Source organism: Anolis carolinensis, unplaced genomic scaffold (assembly GCF_035594765.1).
Source record: "Anolis carolinensis isolate JA03-04 unplaced genomic scaffold, rAnoCar3.1.pri scaffold_12, whole genome shotgun sequence".
Classification (NCBI taxonomy): Eukaryota; Metazoa; Chordata; class Lepidosauria; order Squamata; family Dactyloidae; genus Anolis; species Anolis carolinensis.
The window spans coordinates 17,241,780-17,261,532 of NW_026943823.1; the positions used below are offsets into that span (position 1 = coordinate 17,241,780).

General features: G+C 38.1%; 1 protein-coding gene across 2 annotated transcripts in view; it reads left to right on the top strand.

The window, feature by feature from the left end:
• Nucleotides 1-594: 594 nt before the first annotated feature.
• Nucleotides 595-19,753, top strand: part of LOC103282655 (interleukin-13 receptor subunit alpha-1) — a 44,221-nt gene continuing 25,062 nt past the window's right edge. Inside the window, exon 1 of one of the 2 annotated variants that reach the window (XM_062963766.1) lies at nt 595-745. In XM_062963766.1, the coding sequence (XP_062819836.1) occupies nt 661-745 (85 nt within the window). In that variant the 5' untranslated portion in view covers nt 595-660. Of the gene's footprint in view, nt 746-12,568; nt 12,824-19,753 lie in introns of those variants that run through there. The other variant, XM_062963767.1, reaches the window with a different exon arrangement.

Here is a 19,753-nt window from a genome sequence, read left to right on the forward strand (position 1 = left end):
GGCTGAGTCGGTTGCTAGGAGACCAAGTGGGCGGAGCTTAGACTTCTAACTAGCAGCAAATGGATAAAAACAATTATTCTTCGCCCTCTAATTAGGACTTTATTTTTCTTTTCTTTTTGTTGTATCAACCTAGAGCCGTGAATGATGGCTTGTGTTGTCAAATTTCGAGGTTGGGGGGCCTGTAGTTTTGTTGTTTTGTCCGCTGCCCTGATGCCATCACTCTTTTATATATATAGATATTATATTATAAAACTGAGGGTGGGGGCCAGGTAAATGACCTCGGAGGGCCGCATCCGGCCCCCGGGCCTTAGTTTGGGGACCCCTGGTACAGTATATAATAAATGTTCATTTTTTTTGTTCAATAATAAATGTGAATTCTTCTTCATGGAAAAAATAAGACATCCCCTGAAAATAAGACCTAGAGCATCTTTGGGAGCAAAAATGAATATAAGACACTGTCTTATTTTCGGGGAAACACGGTAGGAGAGGAGCCCTGCCTGGCGAGGAGCGTGGCCTCTTTCTCCTCCTCCTCCTCCTCCGCTTCCTTCCTCTCTTCTTACTCCTCCTCTTCGGTTCTGGTCCGCCCTCGTTCCTCCTTTTCCCGTCCGTCCGGAGCCTCCTCTCTTCAGTCAGTCGCCAGAGACACGCAGGGGCTTCTCCATGGCCAGCCCAAGCCTTCCTCCTCCTCCTCATCCTCTTCTCGTCTTCCTCTTCACCCTTCAAGCCTTGGTCGCCCCCGGAGGAGGTAAGGCACCGGACGCCACCAAAGAGACCCGACAATTGCCTCTCGGGGACGGGAAGCTTGCCCAGAAGAGGAGGAGACCCCAGGGACCCCATGAGCTCCCTCTAGGACCCTTTGGCCCCACATACTCAGGAAGATTCGTTGCCTTCTTTGCCATTTCCCCCAGGAAAAGGTTCTCTCAAGAGGAGCTTAGCCAGAAGGAGACCAAGGAGACCCTATGCTGCCCTTCTTGGCCATTTTTCCCCTGGAAAAAGTTGGTTCAACACCTGCTACAAGGAGACTTTATTTACTCAGAAGGAGATCTTATACAGTAGAGCAGGGGTCCTCAAACTTTTTAAGCTGAGGGCCAGATAACAATCCTTCAGACTGTTGAGGGGCCGGATTATCATTTGAAAAAAAAAAAATACAAATTCTGATGCACACTGCACATGTCTTATTTGTAGTGCAGAAACAACAACAACAAGAACAATGAAAGAACAATGCAATATTTAAAAATAAAAACAATTTTAACCAACATACATTGATCAGGATTTCAATGGGAAGTGTAGTCCTGCTTCTGGCCAATGAGGTAGTCAAGTTAATTAGGATTGTTGTTGTCGTCGTTGTTGTTGTTGTGTGCCTTCAAGTCATTTCAGACTTTGGGCGAGCCTAAGTCTAAAACGTATTTATTTATTATTTATTTATTTACTGCATTAATTTACTACGTTTGTATCACACCCTTCTCACCCCAAAGGGGACTCAGAGTGGCTTACAAATTATATGTACATACAATATATTATATTATTAGCATAGCACAATATTAGCATTATATATTACTATATTGAACGATACCACTATACTGTAATATTATTAGTAATTTTATATGTAATATAGAATATATAATTAATATTATTATATGGTGATACTATTAGTGTTGTATTACATTATAATATTATTATCAATATTATATGTATATACAATATATTATATTATAAAACCGAGGGCGGGGGCCAGGTAAATGACCTCGGAGGGCCGCATCCGGCCCCCGGGCCTTAGTTTGGGGACCCCTGCAGTAGAGTCTCACTTGTCCAACACTCACTTATCTAACGTTCTGGATTATCCAACGCATTTTTGTAGTCAATGTTTTCAATATACAGTAGAGTCTCACTTATCCAACGTAAACGGGCCGGCAGAACGTTGGATAAGCGAATATGTTGGATAATAAGGAGAGATTAAGGAGAAGCCTATTAAACACCAAATTAGGTTATGATTTTACAAATTAAGCACCAAAACATCATGTTATACAACAAATTTGGCAGAAAAAGTAGTTCAATACGCAGTAATGCTATGTAGTAATTACTGTATTTACAAATTTAGCACCAAAATATCACGATATATTGAAAACATTGACTACAAAAATGCGTTGGATAATCCAGAACGTTGGATAAGCGAGTGTTGGATAAGTGAGACTCGACTGTATCATGATATTTTGGTGCGAAATTCATAAATACAGTCATTACTACATAGCATTACTGCGTATTGAACTACTTTTTCTGCCAGATTTGTTGTATAACATGATGTTTTGGTGTTTAATTTGTAAAATCATAACTTAATTTGATGCTTAATAGGCTTCTCCTTAATCTCTCCTTATTATCCAACATATTCGCTTATCCAACTTTCTGCCGGCCCGTTTATGTTGGATAAGTGAGACTCTACTGTAGTTGCCTTGTTTCCCATTTTCCCAAGGAAAAGGTTAGCTCAAGGAGTGCTTTACCATAAGGAAACCCTATTTATTCAAAAGGAGACCACGGTTGTTGTATGTTTTCCGGGCTATCTGGCCATGTTCCAGAAGCATTCTCTCCTGACATTTCGCCCACATCTATGGCAGGCATCCTCAGAGGTTGTGAAGTACCTTATTATTATTACAGTAGAGTCTCACTTATCCAAGCTAAACGGGCCGGCAGAAGCTTGGATAAGCGAATATCTTGGATAATAAGGAGGGATTAAGGAAAAGCCTATTAAACATCCAATTAGGTTATGATTTTACAAATTAAGCACCAAAACATCATGTTATACAACAAATTTGACAGAAAAAGTAGTTCAATACGGAGTAATGTTATGTTGTAATTACTGTATTTATGAATTTAGCACCAAAATATCATGATATATTGAAAACATTGACTACAAAAATGGCTTGGATTATCCAGAGACTTGGATAAGCGAGGCTTGGATAAGTGAGACTCTACTGTATTATTATTTTACTAGCTGTGATCGGCCACGCGTTGCTGTGGCTAAGTCTGGTGGTATGGGAAATAAAGTATTGAGGAATTGGTGGTAGTTAACGTAAAGGATAAAGGTTTTCTCCTGACATTAAGTCCAGTCGTGTCTGACTCTGGGAGTTGGGGCTCATCTCCATTTCTAAGCCAAAGAGCCGGCGTTGTCCGTAGACTCCTCCAAGGTCATGTGTGGACGGAGCTTAGCCTTCTAACTGGCAGCAATTGGATAAAAACAAGCCTTCCTCTCCCTCTAATTAGGACTTTATTTTTCTTTTCTTTTTGTTGTATCAACCTTGAGGCGTGGATGATGGGTTGTGTTATCAAATTTTGAGGTTGGGGAGCCTTTAGTTTTGTTGTTTTGTCGGTCGCTGGGATTCCATCACTCTTTTATATATATAGAATTATGACACAGCAAACAAGATAGACATGCTGGATTTCGTATCACAAAATCACAAGTCGAACACTTCCCAAGTGTCTAGGACTGTGTGATGTATTGTCGGATGATGCGCGTAGATCCCAGGAGGGTGGCCTTTTGCAGTTGGCAGATTGTAATTTTGTCAATGTCTGTTGTTTCCAAATGCCGGCTGAGATCTTTTGGCACGGCACCCAGTGTGCCCATCACCACCGGGACCACCTGCACTGATTTCTGCCAGAGTCTTTGAAGTTCAATCTTGAGGTCCTGAGTTTTTCCTGTTGTTTTTCGTCAATGCGACTGTCACCTGGGATGGCGACATCAATGATCCAAACCTTTTTCTTTTCCACAACTGTGATGTCTGGTGTGTTGTGTTCCAGAACTTTGTCAGTCTGGATTCGGAAGTCCCACAGTATCTTTGCGTGCTCATTTTCCAATACTTTTGCAGGTTTGTGATCCCACCAGTTCTTTCCTGCTGGCAGGTGGTACTTGAAGCATAAGTTCCAATGAATCATTTGTGCCACATAGTTGTGCCTCTGTTTGTAGTCTGTCTGTGCAATTTTCTTACAGCAGCTGAGGATAGGATCAATGGTTTCGTCAGTTTCCTTGCACAGTCTGCATTTTGGGTCATCAGCTGATTTTTCGATCTTGGCCTTAATTGCATTTGTTCTGATGGCTTGCTCCTGGGCTGCAAAGATCAGGCCTTCTGTCTCCTTCTTCTTCTCCTCCTCCTCCTCCTCCTCCTCCTCCTCCTCCTCCTTCTTCTTCTTCTTCTTCTTCTTCTTCCTCTTCCTCTTCCTCTTCCTCTTCCTTCTATTATTATTATTATTATTATTATTATTATTATTATTATTATTATTATTATTATTATTGGGTTGTTCATTTTTCCAGCTGTCTGGCCATGTTCCAGAAGCATTCTCTCCTGATGTTTCGCCCACATCTATGGCAGGCATCCACCACCGGGACCACCTGCACTGATTTCTGCCAGAGTCTTTGAAGTTCAATCTTGAGGTCCTGAGTTTTTCCTGTTGTTTTTCGTCAATGCGACTGTCACCTGGGATGGCGACATCAATGATCCAAACCTTTTTCTTTTCCACAACTGTGATGTCTGGTGTGTTGTGTTCCAGAACTTTGTCAGTCTGGATTCGGAAGTCCCACAGTATCTTTGCGTGCTCATTTTCCAATACTTTTGCAGGTTTGTGATCCCACCAGTTCTTTGCTGCTGGCAGGTGGTACTTGAAGCATAAGTTCCAATGAATCATTTGTGCCACATAGTTGTGCCTCTGTTTGTAGTCTGTCTGTGCAATTTTCTTACAGCAGCTGAGGATAGGATCAATGGTTTCGTCAGTTTCCTTGCACAGTCTGCATTTTGGGTCATCAGCTGATTTTTCGATCTTGGCCTTAATTGCATTTGTTCTGATGGCTTGCTCCTGGGCTGCAAAGATCAGGCCTTCTGTCTCCTTCTTCTTCTCCTCCTCCTCCTCCTCCTCCTCCTCCTCCTCCTCCTCCTCCTCCTCCTCCTCCTCCTCCTCCTTCTTCTTCTTCCTCTTCCTCTTCCTCTTCCTCTTCCTCTTCCTCTTCCTTATATTATTATTATTATTATTATTATTATTATTATTATTATTATTATTATTGGGTTGTTCATTTTTCCAGCTGTCTGGCCATGTTCCAGAAGCATTCTCTCCTGATGTTTCGCCCACATCTATGGCAGGCATCCTCAAAGGTTGCCTGCCATAGATGTGGGCGAAACTTCAGGAGAGAATACTTCTAGAACATGACCATACAGCCCGGAAAACATACAACAACCCTGTGATCCCAGCCATGAAAGCCTTCGACAACAAAAAAAGAGACCCTTTCCCCCAGGAAAAAGTTGGCTCAAGGAGTGCTTAACCATAGGTAAAGGTTTCCCCTGACGTTAAGTCCAGTCGTGTCCGACTCTGGGGGTTGGTGCTCATCTCCATTTCTAAGCCGAAGAGCCGGCGTTGTCCGTAGACATCTCCAGGTCATGTGGCTGGCATGACTGCATGGAGCGCCGTTCCCTTCCCGCTGGAGCGGTACCTATTGATCTACTCACATTTGCATGTTTTCGAACTGCTAGGTTGGCAGGAGCTGGAGCAACAGCGGGCACTCATTCCGCTCCCGGGATTTGAATATGTTTTTGAATATTTACATAACGCCCAAATTTAAGATAACACTGTCCAACTCTGATCAAATCATTATTCTCATCTTCTTCAATGTAAATGTGCTTATGTATCCTTTTAATAATAATAGAGTAAAATAATACATGTAATAATAAATACAGGAAAATAATACATGTAATAATAAATAGAGTAAAAAAGTAAATGTAATAATAATAATAATAATAAGATTAGAGTGAAATAATAAATGTATTAATAATAATAAAAATAGAATAAAATAAATGTAATTGTAGCAACAAGAATAGAGAAAAATAATAAATGTAATAATACCAATAATAATAAATGTACCATATATTCTCGGGTATAAGCTGACCCAAATATAAGCTAACCAGGACCCGCACCCGAGTATAAACCAAGGGAGGCTTTTCAGTCTTAAAAAAAGGGCTGAAAAACTAGGCTTATACTCGAGTATATACAGTAATTGGCAATAATTGCATTGCTATGACATACTGTTGCAATCAGAATGTTTGTTTGCTTTTGTGTTTTTGCAACTAGATGGGTGTTTGTTTCATTGTATTCCCTGCCTTGTTTGCTTGGGAGAAGAGCAGGATATAAATAAAGCAATATTATGGATGGAGTAGTATAAACTGCCAGTTCTTGGTGCATCCACATTATCGAACTGACACAGTTTGGCACCACGTGAAGTGCCAATTGGGAATTGTAGGTTTGCCTTCTCTGCCAAAAAAATGCCAAACTACAGCTCTCAGGATTCTAAAATATTGAGCCATGGAACTGCATCAATTCTACAGTGTAGATGTACCAATCCTACCTGTTGTCTTATATGGGAAGATATAGTCTGAATTATTATTATTATTATTATTATTATTATTATTTGATAAACAAAAAATAATACACAACAGCAAACAAGATCACTATGCTGGCTATTGTATTGGATCACACATTGGACACTTCCCAAGTGTCTAGGATTATGTGATGTATGAGTGAATAATGCATGCAGATATTTTGTCAGCACCAATTGTTTTCAAATGCTGGCCAAGGTTTTTAGGCACTGCACTCAGTGTGCCGATCACCACTGGGACCACCTTGACTGGCTTGTGCCAGAGTCTTTGTAGTTCGATCTTTAGATCCTCGTATCGCGTCAGCTTTTCCAGTTGCTTCTTGTTGATTTTCCAGTTGCTTCTTGTCAATTATCATCATCATCATCATTATTATTATTATTATTATTATTATTATTATTATTATTTTTATTGGCTTACATGAGAAGATATATGGGAAGATATATGTTGGTTTATTTGGGAAGATATACAGTAATCCTTATTATTATTGGTTTATATGGAAAGATATAATAATAATAATAATAATAATTATTATTATTATTATTATTATTATTATTGGCTTACATGAGAAGATATATGGGAAGATATATGTTGGTTTATATGGGAAGTTATACAGTAATCCTTATTATTATTGGTTTATATGGAAAGATATTATTATTATTATTGGCAGCTTATATGGGAAGATATATGTTGATGTATATGGAAAGATGTAGTCATTATTATTATTATTATTGGCTTATATGGGAAAATATAATCATTATTATTACTATTATTATATATGGGAAGGTATATGTTGGCTTATATGTGAAGATATAGTCATTATTATTGTTTGCCCCCTTTTCATTGTATTCTTATGACACTGTATTGAGCTTCTTATTTGGGATACATGATATTATTATTTGGTCATTACGTGTTCTTTTGTGCGTAGACTATTGTGTTTGTTTGCATATGCTACAAATATACCGTATGTACTCGAGTATAAGCCGACCCGACTATAAGCCGAGGCACCCAATTTTACCACAAAAAACTGAGAAAACATTGACTCAAGTATAAGCCAAGAGCGATAAATCTCAGAAATAAAAATAGATAATAATAAAATTACATTTTTGAATATTTATATAAAACTGTAATTTAAGATAACACTGTCCAACTCTGATTAAATCCTTATTCTCAATTTTTTCAATGTAAATGTGCTTATGTATCCTTTTAATAATAATAATAGAGTAAAATAATAAATGTAATAATAATAATAAATACAGTAAAATAATAAATGTAATAATAGAGTAAATTAATAAATGTATTAACAATAATAAATACAGTAAAATAATAAATGCAATAACAACAATAATATCAGAACAATAATACATGTATTAATATTAATAATAAATAGATTAAAATAAATGGAATAGTAGCAATAATAAGTAGAGTAAAATGATAAATGTAACAATACCAATGATAATAGAGAAAAATAATAAATATACCATATATACTTGAGTATAAGCCGACCTGAATATAAACCCACCAGGACCCTCACCCGAGTATAAGCCGAGGAGGTTTTTTTTCAGTTCTAAAAAAGGGCTGAAAAACTAGGCTTATACTTGAGTATATACAGTACTAGTATTCTGGGATATTGTTCAACTACATCCTAAATGTGCCTGAGCCGAAAATCGTACCTTTCCAGCTTGAGTCATGGACTTTGAAAACGCTTTGGCTCAAACAAGACGTCAAAGATGGCATTGAAACCATAGTTGCGCCTGATATTGCAAGATCTGATAGTGTGTTTGTTTATGTGTGACGCCACAAAGGACATTTGTGTGTTTCCCTGTATCGATCCCAGTTGCACCATAGTGCATCGAGGTCACTAGGGGAAAAGCAACATGGACAAATATCCCGAAATGAGGCTAGGCTTGCAAACCTATCCCTCGATTAATGCAGATTGGCATCACTTTTGCTGCCATAGCTCCATGGTGTTTTATCCTAAGATGTTATTAAGTCAACAATAAGACTTTGTCTGGTTTTTATTTCTATTTGACATAATTGGCACTTAAGCTATAAATAGGAATAGTTTTTCCATAACACCTTCGTAAGTGTTGCCAAGTGTATTCGTTTATGTTAAAAACTATATTAATGTAGTGAATGAGAATACAAGTAGTGGATACCTTAAGTAAAGGATTCATTGCAATATATAGAGTAGAGTCTCACTTATCCAACATAAACGGGCCGGCAGAACGTTGGATAAGCGAATAGGTTGGATAATAAGGAGGTTCAATACGCAGTAATGCTATGTAGTAATTACTGTATTTATGAATTTAGCACCAAAATATCACGATGTATTGAAAACATTGACTACAAAAATGCGTTGGATAATCCAGAACGTTGGATGAGACTCTACTGTACTACTAGTAAACGTAAGAAATACGCAGTAATGCTATGTAGTATTTACTGTATTTACGAATTTAGCACCAAAATATCACGATGTATTGAAAACATTGACTACAAAAATGCGTTGGATAATCCAGAACGTTGGATAAGTGAGACTCTACTGTACTACTAGTAAACGTAAGAAATACGCAGTAATGCTATGTAGTATTTACTGTATTTACGAATTTAGCACCAAAATATCACGATGTATTGAAAACATTGACTACAAAAATGCGTTGGATAATCCAGAACGTTGGATGAGACTCTACTGTACTACTAGTAAACGTAAGAAATACGCAGTAATGCTATGTAGTATTTACTGTATTTATGAATTTAGCACCAAAATATCACGATGTATTGAAAACATTGACTACAAAAATGCGTTGGATAATCCAGAACGTTGGATGAGACTCTACTGTACTACTAGTAAACGTAAGAAATACGCAGTAATGCTATGTAGTATTTACTGTATTTATGAATTTAGCACCAAAATATCACGATGTATTGAAAACATTGACTACAAAAATGCGTTGGATAATCCAGAACGTTGGATGAGACTCTACTGTACTACTAGTAAACGTAAGAAATACGCAGTAATGCTATGTAGTATTTACTGTATTTACGAATTTAGCACCAAAATATCACGATGTATTGAAAACATTGACTACAAAAATGCGTTGGATAATCCAGAACGTTGGATAAGTGAGACTCTACTGTACTACTAGTAAACGTAAGAAATACGCAGTAATGCTATGTAGTATTTACTGTATTTACGAATTTAGCACCAAAATATCACGATGTATTGAAAACATTGACTACAAAAATGCGTTGGATAATCCAGAACGTTGGATGAGACTCTACTGTACTACTAGTAAACGTAAGAAATACGCAGTAATGCTATGTAGTATTTACTGTATTTATGAATTTAACACCAAAATATCACGATGTATTGAAAACATTGACTACAAAAATGCGTTGGATAATCCAGAACGTTGGATAAGTGAGACTCTACTGTACTACTAGTAAACGTAAGAAATACGCAGTAATGCTATGTAGTATTTACTGTATTTACGAATTTAGCACCAAAATATCATGATGTATTGAAAACATTGACTACAAAAATGCGTTGGATAATCCAGAACGTTGGATGAGACTCTACTGTACTACTAGTAAACGTAAGAAATACACAGTAATGCTATGTAGTATTTACTGTATTTACGAATTTAGCATCAAAATATCACGATGTATTGAAAACATTGACTACAAAAATGCGTTGGATAATCCAGAACGTTGGATAAGTGAGACTCTACTGTACTACTAGTAAACGTAAGAAATACGCAGTAATGCTATGTAGTATTTACTGTATTTACGAATTTAGCACCAAAATATCACGATGTATTGAAAACATTGACTACAAAAATGCGTTGGATAATCCAGAACGTTGGATAGGTGAGACTCTACTCTACTACTAGTAAACGTAAGCAATACGCAGTAATGCTATGTAGTAATTACTGTATTTACGAATTTAGCACCAAAATATCACGATGTATTGAAAACATTGACTACAAAAATGTGTTGGATAATCCAGAACGTTGGATGAGACTCTACTGTACTACTAGTAAACGTAAGAAATTCCATAGGGACGGGGCTATAATCTACCACTGTTTCTAGTCAAATCCAGTTTAGATTGATGTTAATACGACACCATAATCCCCTTCTTTTGCAGCTTGTATAACAAGTGCTTCTAAAAGGTGTTCATATAGAAGATAACTAGCTGTGCCCGGCCACGCGTTGCTGTGGCTTTTTTTTTAGTGATGTTGGTCAATCTACATTGGGTTTTATTTTTGTTGTGACCGTCAACAAAAATTATACAGTATTATTTATTCATTTATTACATTAAAGACATATGATAGGATATTACGCTATAACATATACGACTATTTCACAATATTAGTAGTAATATATATATATATATATATATATATATATATATATATATATATATTGTTTTGTTATTAGTATTATATTGTAGTGTATTATAATATTATTAGCAGTATTATATGTATATACAATGTATTGTATTATATATGTATTGTATTATTATATATATTAATATATTGCAAATTGGCCCCAGAGTACGGAATGGCCTTGTAGTTTCAAAGCTTGGGTGGTTCCGTGTGTTAGAGGGGGGGAATGCTTTGTTGGGAGGTGCTAGGTGGTCCTGATTGTTTCCTGGATGGAATTTGTGTGTTTTCAGACTGTTGTTGTTTATTTACTGTGCTGAGATGAGAGAGTGATGAGTACGGAATGGCCTTGTAGGTTCAAAGTGTGGGTGGTTTCCTGTGTGAAGGGGGGAATCCTTTGGTGGGAGGTGTTAGATGGCCCTGATTGTTTCCTGGATGGAATAGCTGTGTTTTTAGAGTGTTGATCTTTATTTACTGTCCTGAGATGATATTGTTGTGTATTATTGTACCACAGTAATTATTTCATATTACAGTAGAATCTCACCCAACATTTGTTTATGCAATGGAGTCTGCCTTTTAATAGTCAATGTTTTTGGAGTGAGTGTTTTTAATGTATTGTGATATTTTGGTGGTAAATTTGCAAATACAGTAATTACTACATAGCATTACTGCGCATGGAACTACTTTTTGTGTCAAATTTGTTGTATAACATGATGTTTTGGTGTTTAATTTGTATAATGATGACCTAATTCGATGTGTAATTGGTTTTCCTGAATCCCTTCTTATTATCCAACATATTTATTTATGCAACGTTCTGCCGGCTTGTTTATGTTGGATAAGTGAGATTCTAGTGTATATTTATAATGTGATATTATTTGTTTAGAAGTGGATTATATGAGGCGCCTTCTGTTATAACAATAATAATTATTATAGTCTTGAATGATTATCATTGTGATAAAAATAATAACTACTTATTATTAGTTGTTATTATATTGTTGAATGATTATCAATGTTATAATAATAATTATTAATTTGTGAATGATTATTACTATAATAATAATAATTTTCTATTATTACGATTTGTTAATACATTGTTGAATGATTGTCAGTGTTATAATAATAAGAACTGACTATTATTATGAATTATTATGTTCTCGAATGATTATCAGTATTATACTGATAATAAATTAGTATTATTATTGGTGATTATTACATTCTTAACTGATGATCAGTTATTATATTAATAATTATTACAGGGAAGGGAAAGGTGAGGGCGATAGGGTTTGAGAGGGGAAAAGGGGGCTTCTGAGGCATTGGAGGGGTTGTAATTTGTGGGTGAGAACAACAACAACAATAACAACAACAGAAAAGGGGGAAGCTCAGCCTGGGCCAACTTGGGCCTTCCCTTGACTTGTTTTGGGCGCCAACTTCCACCCTTCCTGGCCTGAGGCTCTTTCCTTTTCCCCATCAGCCGTTTAACCGGGTGAGGGGGAAAAGGAAGGGTCCTGAGGCCGGGAAGGGCGGGGGTTGGCGCCCCAAACAACTCGAGGGGAGGTCCAGGCCTGCTCGAGGGCCGTGCCCTCCTCTTCCCCCCTCACCTTGAAGAGCTTGAAGACCTCCGAGAAGAACCGAGAAGGGAGGAGGAGGAGAGAGGGTGAGGCGGGGGGGCTCCGCGGGGCCTTCCTCGCATTGGGGGGAGGGGAGAGGGGCGGGAGGAGGGGGCCTGGACGGCAACCGGGGCCCTCCATGGGCCCTGAGGGGGGGGGGAGATTGAGGGGGAGAGGGCAGAGAGCGACGTGAGGCCCGCACGCCTCCCAGCGCGGCCTCCTCCATCCCGCGCCCAGCAAGGAATCGGCCTCCCTGCCTTCCTTCCTTCAGCTCTGAGGCGAGGTGTGTGTGTGCGCGCGGGAAGGGATGGGGGGGTGCGCGCAGGCGCATATCGCCTGTTGCAGTTTTTGGCCGTTTGTGGCCCTGTGATTGTGTTTGTCATATAAATGTGTTGTATCTTACTGGAGCCGCGCGAGCGCCATAAAGGTTTGAAGCATGGTGTTTTTGCGCATGCGTACCTAGTTTTGGCATTTTTTGGTGTTGTGATAGTGTTTTATGTGTAAATTTGTTGTATCTTACTGGAGGCGGGGATGATGGATTGCGTTGCCAATTTTCGAGTTTGGGGGGGCTGTAGATTTGTTGTTTTGTCCATCGCCGTGATGCCATCACTCTTTTATATATATAGATGTTACATTACCAACATAGTACTTACATATTATATACCATACTTTCCTTTTTACATTTCACTGTAGATTATAGACATCTGCGTTTTGAGTTGTATCCTAAGAGTTGTCGTTTGGCTCCGATGCTCTTTGGCAGAGAAGACTTTTAATAAACTGACCTATTAATGAATTCCAGTGTGGGCTGTAGAATAAATTCTGCTATGGGGTGTTGGGAGTTGTAGTTCGGCAGGCTCTGGAGCCTTCCCTGCAAAAGAGAGTGAACTACAAATCCCAGCACTCTATAGCATGGAGTCACAGAAGTTAAAGTGGTGCCAAACTGAATTACTTCTGCAATACAGACACACCATAAACTAGGCTTTCGGGGAAAGTGGTGCTATTAAAGTGGTGCAATCCAGCTGGGATCACTTAAAATTGATTGCTGGTTTTAAATGAGTCCAATATGGTTCATGCCAATATACTTGAAATGGTACGATCCAGTTTCCCTAAATGACTTACCGTATATACTTGAGTATAAGCCGACCCGAATATAAGCTCAGGCACCTAATTTTACCACAGAAAAACTGGGAAAACACTGACTCCAGTATATGCCGAGATACCAATAAAATTACATTAATTGAGGCATCAATAGTTTAAATGTTTTTGAATCTTTACATCAAACTGTAATTTAAGATATGACTGTTCAACTCTGATTAAATCATTATTTTCATCTTCTTCAATGTAAATGTGCTTATGTATCCTTTTAATAATAACTAGCGGTGCCCAGCCACGCGTTGCTGTGGCGTTGTCTGGTGGTGTTGGTGAGAAATTGTTGAGGTAGTGGTGGTATTGAATGTCTGTTGTATGGTTGTCTTTATGTTTAGTATGCACACTGAAGTGGATTATATGGCAGTGTGGAGTCAAAATAATCCAATTCAAAGCAGATAATATAAGATTATAAATGGGTTATATAGCTGTGTGGAAGGGCCTTGAGTCTACACTGCCATATAGTCCAGTTAAAATCTGATAATCTGTGGAAGAGGCCTAAGTGAGGCCTAACTCTGCCTGTCCCCTGGGCTGAATAGGTTGCTAGGAGACCAAGTGGGCGGAGCTTAGCCTTCAAACTGGCAGCAATTGGATAAAAACTATTATTCCTCTCCCTGTAATTAGGACTTTATTTTTCTTTTCTTTTTGTTGTATCAACCTAGAGCCGTGAATGATGGGTTGTGTTGTCAAATTTTGAGGTTGAGGGGCCTGTTGATTTGTTGTTTTGTCCGCTGTCCTGATGCCATCACTCTTTTATATATATAGATAACAGTGAAATAATAAATGTAATAATAATAATAATAATAATAATAATAATAATAATAATAATAAATGTAATAATAAATAGAGTAAAAGAATAAATATATTAATATTAAAAATAGAGTAAAATAAATGTAAAAGTAACAACAATAATAGAATAAAATAATAAATGTAATAATAATAATTAGAGTAAAATAGTAAATGCAACAATACCAATAATAATAGAGAAAAATAATAAATATACCATATATACTTGAGTATAAGCCGACCTGAATATAAGCCCACCAGGACTCTCACCCGAGTATAAGCCAAGGAGGGTTTTTTTTTCAGTCCTAAAAAAGGGCTGAAAAACTAGGCTTATACTCAAGTATATACAGTAATTACATAAATGGGGAAGGAAGGGGCTCTTTCTTCACCAAGTTGCTTCAGAGTAGCACGAAAGCAACATCCGACGCTGCCAGGATCTTCCGATTCTTGGAGCTGGCTGAAAAAGCAAAACAAGCATGACTGTATGCAGTGCAATGGCATGCCGCACGTCATGCTCCCGTCCCTTGGGACATGGAGCGACATGCATAAACATGAAGAATGTCTTCACCGAGGCAAAGTAAACCATGCTCAGCTTTCCACATTTGGGCCTTTCCCAGATTATTATTTTGGATGTTCCAGTTGTATACTGAATGGTTGGGGAGACCACAGCTCCGTGGCAAACATTTTGCAAGGGTTCGGTCGTTGATATTTCCAGTTAAAGAGGATCTTGTGTAAACGAAGCTGGCAGAGAGACTGGATCTATACTGCCATATACAGTAGAGTCTCACTTAACCAACATAAACGGGCCGCCAGAACCTTGGATAAGTAAATATCTTGGATAATAAGGAAAAGCCTATTAAACATCAAATTAGGTTATGAAATGTTTCACGTTTTATTGATTAGCCCATCGGCCGTATCAAAACATTTAACACATAGACATACATACAACATACAACCCGCGGTAAAAAAAGAAGTTAAAATAAACAAGCTGTTAACAAGACCCCGTTCAGGTCAAATATCTGCATCACCTGCACAGTTTACCCCAATTGATTCCAGATATGCAATTCTCAGTTGTGTGGCTTTGAATAGGAAAAGGGCTGTTTTGTGTGTTATTTTAGGATTCTGGCCGGCCAACAAAAATGAAATTTTAATATGTGGGTCCCAGTGTGTTTTGTGAATAATGTATGGCCCGAGGCATTGGTGTCTCTCTTTCTTATACAATTCACAGCTGAACAAAACATGTGGGATATCCTCCACCTCTGATGCTCCACAAATACAAAATCGTTCGTTGTATGGAACTTGATTAAACCTTCCGTGTTTGACCATCGTATCCAGCTGCTCAAAACGGGCTCTGGTCAATACCCTCCTGAGGTGTTTAGGCATTTCTGTCTTTAGATACCTGGCTGTTTGGAAGGTATGTTTAAAACGGCTTAACCATTTCAATGAGCCAGCTTTACTCAGGGTAGCCATGTCTTTTTGGCCTTCTATATCCAGGACTCGTTGAGCCACTATTTTTGGGTCTAGTTCTTCTAAGAGATTTGGATACCGAATCGGAAGTCCACAACTACTAATGTATTTTGTCAGATGAACTAGCCAAGAGGACTGATGTTGATTTTCTATCTGCTCTAACAGGCACAGTTTTGGCAGTCTATCATTTGCCATGGCAATCAATTTTATCCAGTAGTTGTAGGCCCTGATTTTAGATAAGCCATTTGATTTTACAAATTAAGCACCAAAACATCATGTTATACAACAAATTTGACAGAAAAAGTAGTTCAATATGCAGTAATGCTATGTAGTAATAATAATAATAATAATACAGTAGAGTCTCACTTATCCAACATAAACGGGCTGGCAGATTGTTGGATAAGCGAATATGTTGGATAATAAGGAGGGATTAAGGAGAAGCCTATTAAACATCAAATTAGGTTATGCTTTTGCCAATTAAGCACCAAAACATCATGTTATACAACAAATTTGACAGAAAAAGCAGTTCAATACGCAGTAATGCTACATAGTAATAATAATAATAATACAGTAGACTCTCACTTATCGAACATAAACGGGCCGGCAGATTGTTGGATAAGCGAATATGTTGGATAATAAGGAGGGATTAAGGAAAAGCCTATTAAACATCAAATTAGGTTATGCTTTTGCCAATTAAGCACCAAAACATCATGTTATTCAACAAATTTGATAGAAAAAGTAGTTCAATACGCAGTATTGCTATGTAGTAATTACTGTATTTATGAATTTAGCACCAAAATATCACAATGTATTGAAAACATTGACTACAAAAATGCGTTGGATAATCCAGAACGTCGGCTAAGCGAATGTTGGATAAGTGAGACTGTACTGTAAAACTTTATATATATACTGCCCTATCTCCCGGATGGGGCGGTTTACAGTCATAAAAGCAAACACAAACATTACATAACAACATAATACACATTATTAAACAAAGTAAAATAATACAATTATAACAATAAATCACACTTACATGACCAGATCAAGGGGACGGGAACCATAAAACCAATATATTAAAATGTATCATTTTAGGCTAGGGAAATCTTGTGCAATATGTAGTAATTACTGTATTTATGAATTTAGCAACAAAATATCATGACATATTGAAAACATTGACTACAAAAATGCGTTGGATAATCCAGAACGTCGGCTAAGCGAATGTTGGTTAAGTGAGACTCTGCTGTATGTATAACACAATTTGAACTAGTATGTTGGTGCTAGTTCTTAATTCTGTGGTTGATTGATTTGTATGTTTTGTATACTTGTGTTCATTATTGTACTATGTTTAGTTGTTGTCTGGTTTTAAGTTATTGTATGGTTTCTTTTGCTATGTTTGGAAACCGCCCTGAGTCCCTTGAGGAGATAGGGCGGTATATAAATAAAGTTCCATTTTGTCTCCTTTGCGATCAGCTGGAGGCTATGCTAATTATATACACACAATATAATTTACAATCTATATATATAAAAGGGTAATGAAATTTCATCCTAGGACAAAACAACAAAACTACACATCCCAGAAACACTAAGCTTGGCAGCACAACCCCTCATCCATGCCTCTACGTTCATACAACAAAAAGAAAAGAAAAATAAAGTCCTAATTAGAGGGAGAGGAATAATTGTTTTTATCCAATTGCTGCCAGTTAGAAAGCTAAGCTCCACTCATTACGTTTCCTAGCAACCCACTCAGTCCAGGGGGCAGGCAGACTTAGGCCTCACTTAGGCCTCTTCGACACTGCCTATCAAATGCAGATTATCTGATTTTAACTGGATTATATGGCAGTGTAGACTCCAGGCCCTTCCACACAGCTATATAACCCATTTATAATGGACTTAATGTAAGGTAAAACCTTTACCCTTTATCTTAACTACCACCAGTTCCTCAATACGTTATTTCCCATACCACCATACTTCGCCACAGCAACGCGTGGCCGGGCACAGCTAGTAATATATAATAATATACCATATTGTACATACTTATAGGTAAAGGTTTCCCCTGATGTTAAGTCCACTCATGTCCGACTCTGGGGGTTGGTGCTTATCTCCATTTCTAAGCCGAAGAGCCGGCGTTGTCCATAGACACCTCCAAGGTCATGTGGCCATTGGCATGGCTGCATGGAGCGCCATTACCTTCCTGCCACAGCAGTACCTATAGATCTACTCACATTTGCATGTTTTCGAACTCCTAGGTTGGCAGGAGCTGGGGCTAACATCGGGCGCTCATTCCGCTCCTCGAATTTGAACCTGGGACCTTTTGTCCGCAAATTCAGCAGCTCAGCGCTTTAACACACTGTACCACCACATACATATAATTTTCATAATATTATATTGTAATACGATATAATACTAATAATACAATATAATAATAATAATATATTATATGTAATATTACTAATAATATTATATATATTGATATGGTACAATATAGTAATTTAATGCCAGTATTGTGCTATGCTAATAATATAATATTGTATGTAAATTTAATTTGTAAGCCTCTCTAAGTCCCGTTCGGGGTGAGAAGGGCGGGATATAAATGTAGTAAATACATAAATTATTATTATTATTATTGACACAAAGACACAGTATGACATAGCAAACGAGATATATATGCTAGATTTCGTTTCACAAAATCACAAGTCGAACACTTCCCAACCATTTAGGACTGTGTGATGTATTTTCGTATGATACGTGCAGATCCCAGTAAGGTGGCTTTTGCAGTTGGCAGATCGTAATTTTGTCAATGTCTATTGTTTCCAAATGCCGGCTGAGATCTTTTGGCACGGCACCCTGTGTGCCCATCACCACGGGGACCACCTGCACTGGTTTCTGCCAGAGTCTTTGAAGTTCAATCTTGAGGTCCTGATAGCAGCTGAGTTTTTCCTGTGGTTTGTCATCAATTCAACTATCACCTGGGATGCCGACATCAATAATCCAAACTTTTTTCTTTTCCACAACTGTGATGTCTGGTGTGTTGTGTTCCAGAACTTTGTCAGTCTGGATTCGGAAGTCCCACGGTATCTTTGCGTGCTCATTTTCCAATACTTTTGCAGGTTTGTGATCCCACCAGTTCTTTGCTGCTGGAAGGTGGTACTTGAGGCATAAGTTCCAATAAATCATTTGGGCCACATAGTTGTGCCTCTGTTTGTAGTCTGTCTGTGCAATTTTCTTACAGCAGCTGAGGATATGATCAATGGTTTCGTCAGCTTCCTTGCAGAGTCTGCATTTTGGGTCATCAGCTGATATTTCGATCTTGGCCTTAATTGCATTTCTTCTGATGGCTTGCTCCTGGGCTGCAAGGATCAGGCCTTCTGTCTCCTTCTTCAGGGTCCCATTCGTGAGCCAGAGCCAGGTCTTCTCCTTATCAGCTTTTCCTTCAATTTTGTCAAGGAACTTTCCATGCAATGTTTTGTTGTGCCAGCTGTGAGTTCTAGTTTGTAGTGTGGTTTTCTTGTACTGATTCTTTGTCTGTTGTGCTTTGAGGAGTTTCTGACTTTTGACTTCAATCAAAGCAGGTTCTTCACTTTGCTTTACATATTCTGCCAGGGCATGTTCTTCTTCTTTGACTGCTTGTTTTACTTGTAAGAGTCCTCTGCCCCCTGATCTTCTAGGCAGATATAGCCGGTCAACATCACTGTGAGGGTATTTGGAGAAGCCCTAAATGTTTTCCCCTATTGCGCTCCACTTTACACTGGAGATCTTGTGCCTATTGGTCTCCTTTTTGAACCAGAGCAAATGTGGAGCGTTTTGACCATGGCACCAGAATTGTGCAATGACGTCTCGCCCATATCGTCCTTTGATTTCGCCCCTGATTCTAAATGGACCCTATTTACCTGAATCTAATGCTCACCTTTTGGGGCTAAATCACCACACGAAAATTAGGGTGTGTATTAGATTTGCGTCA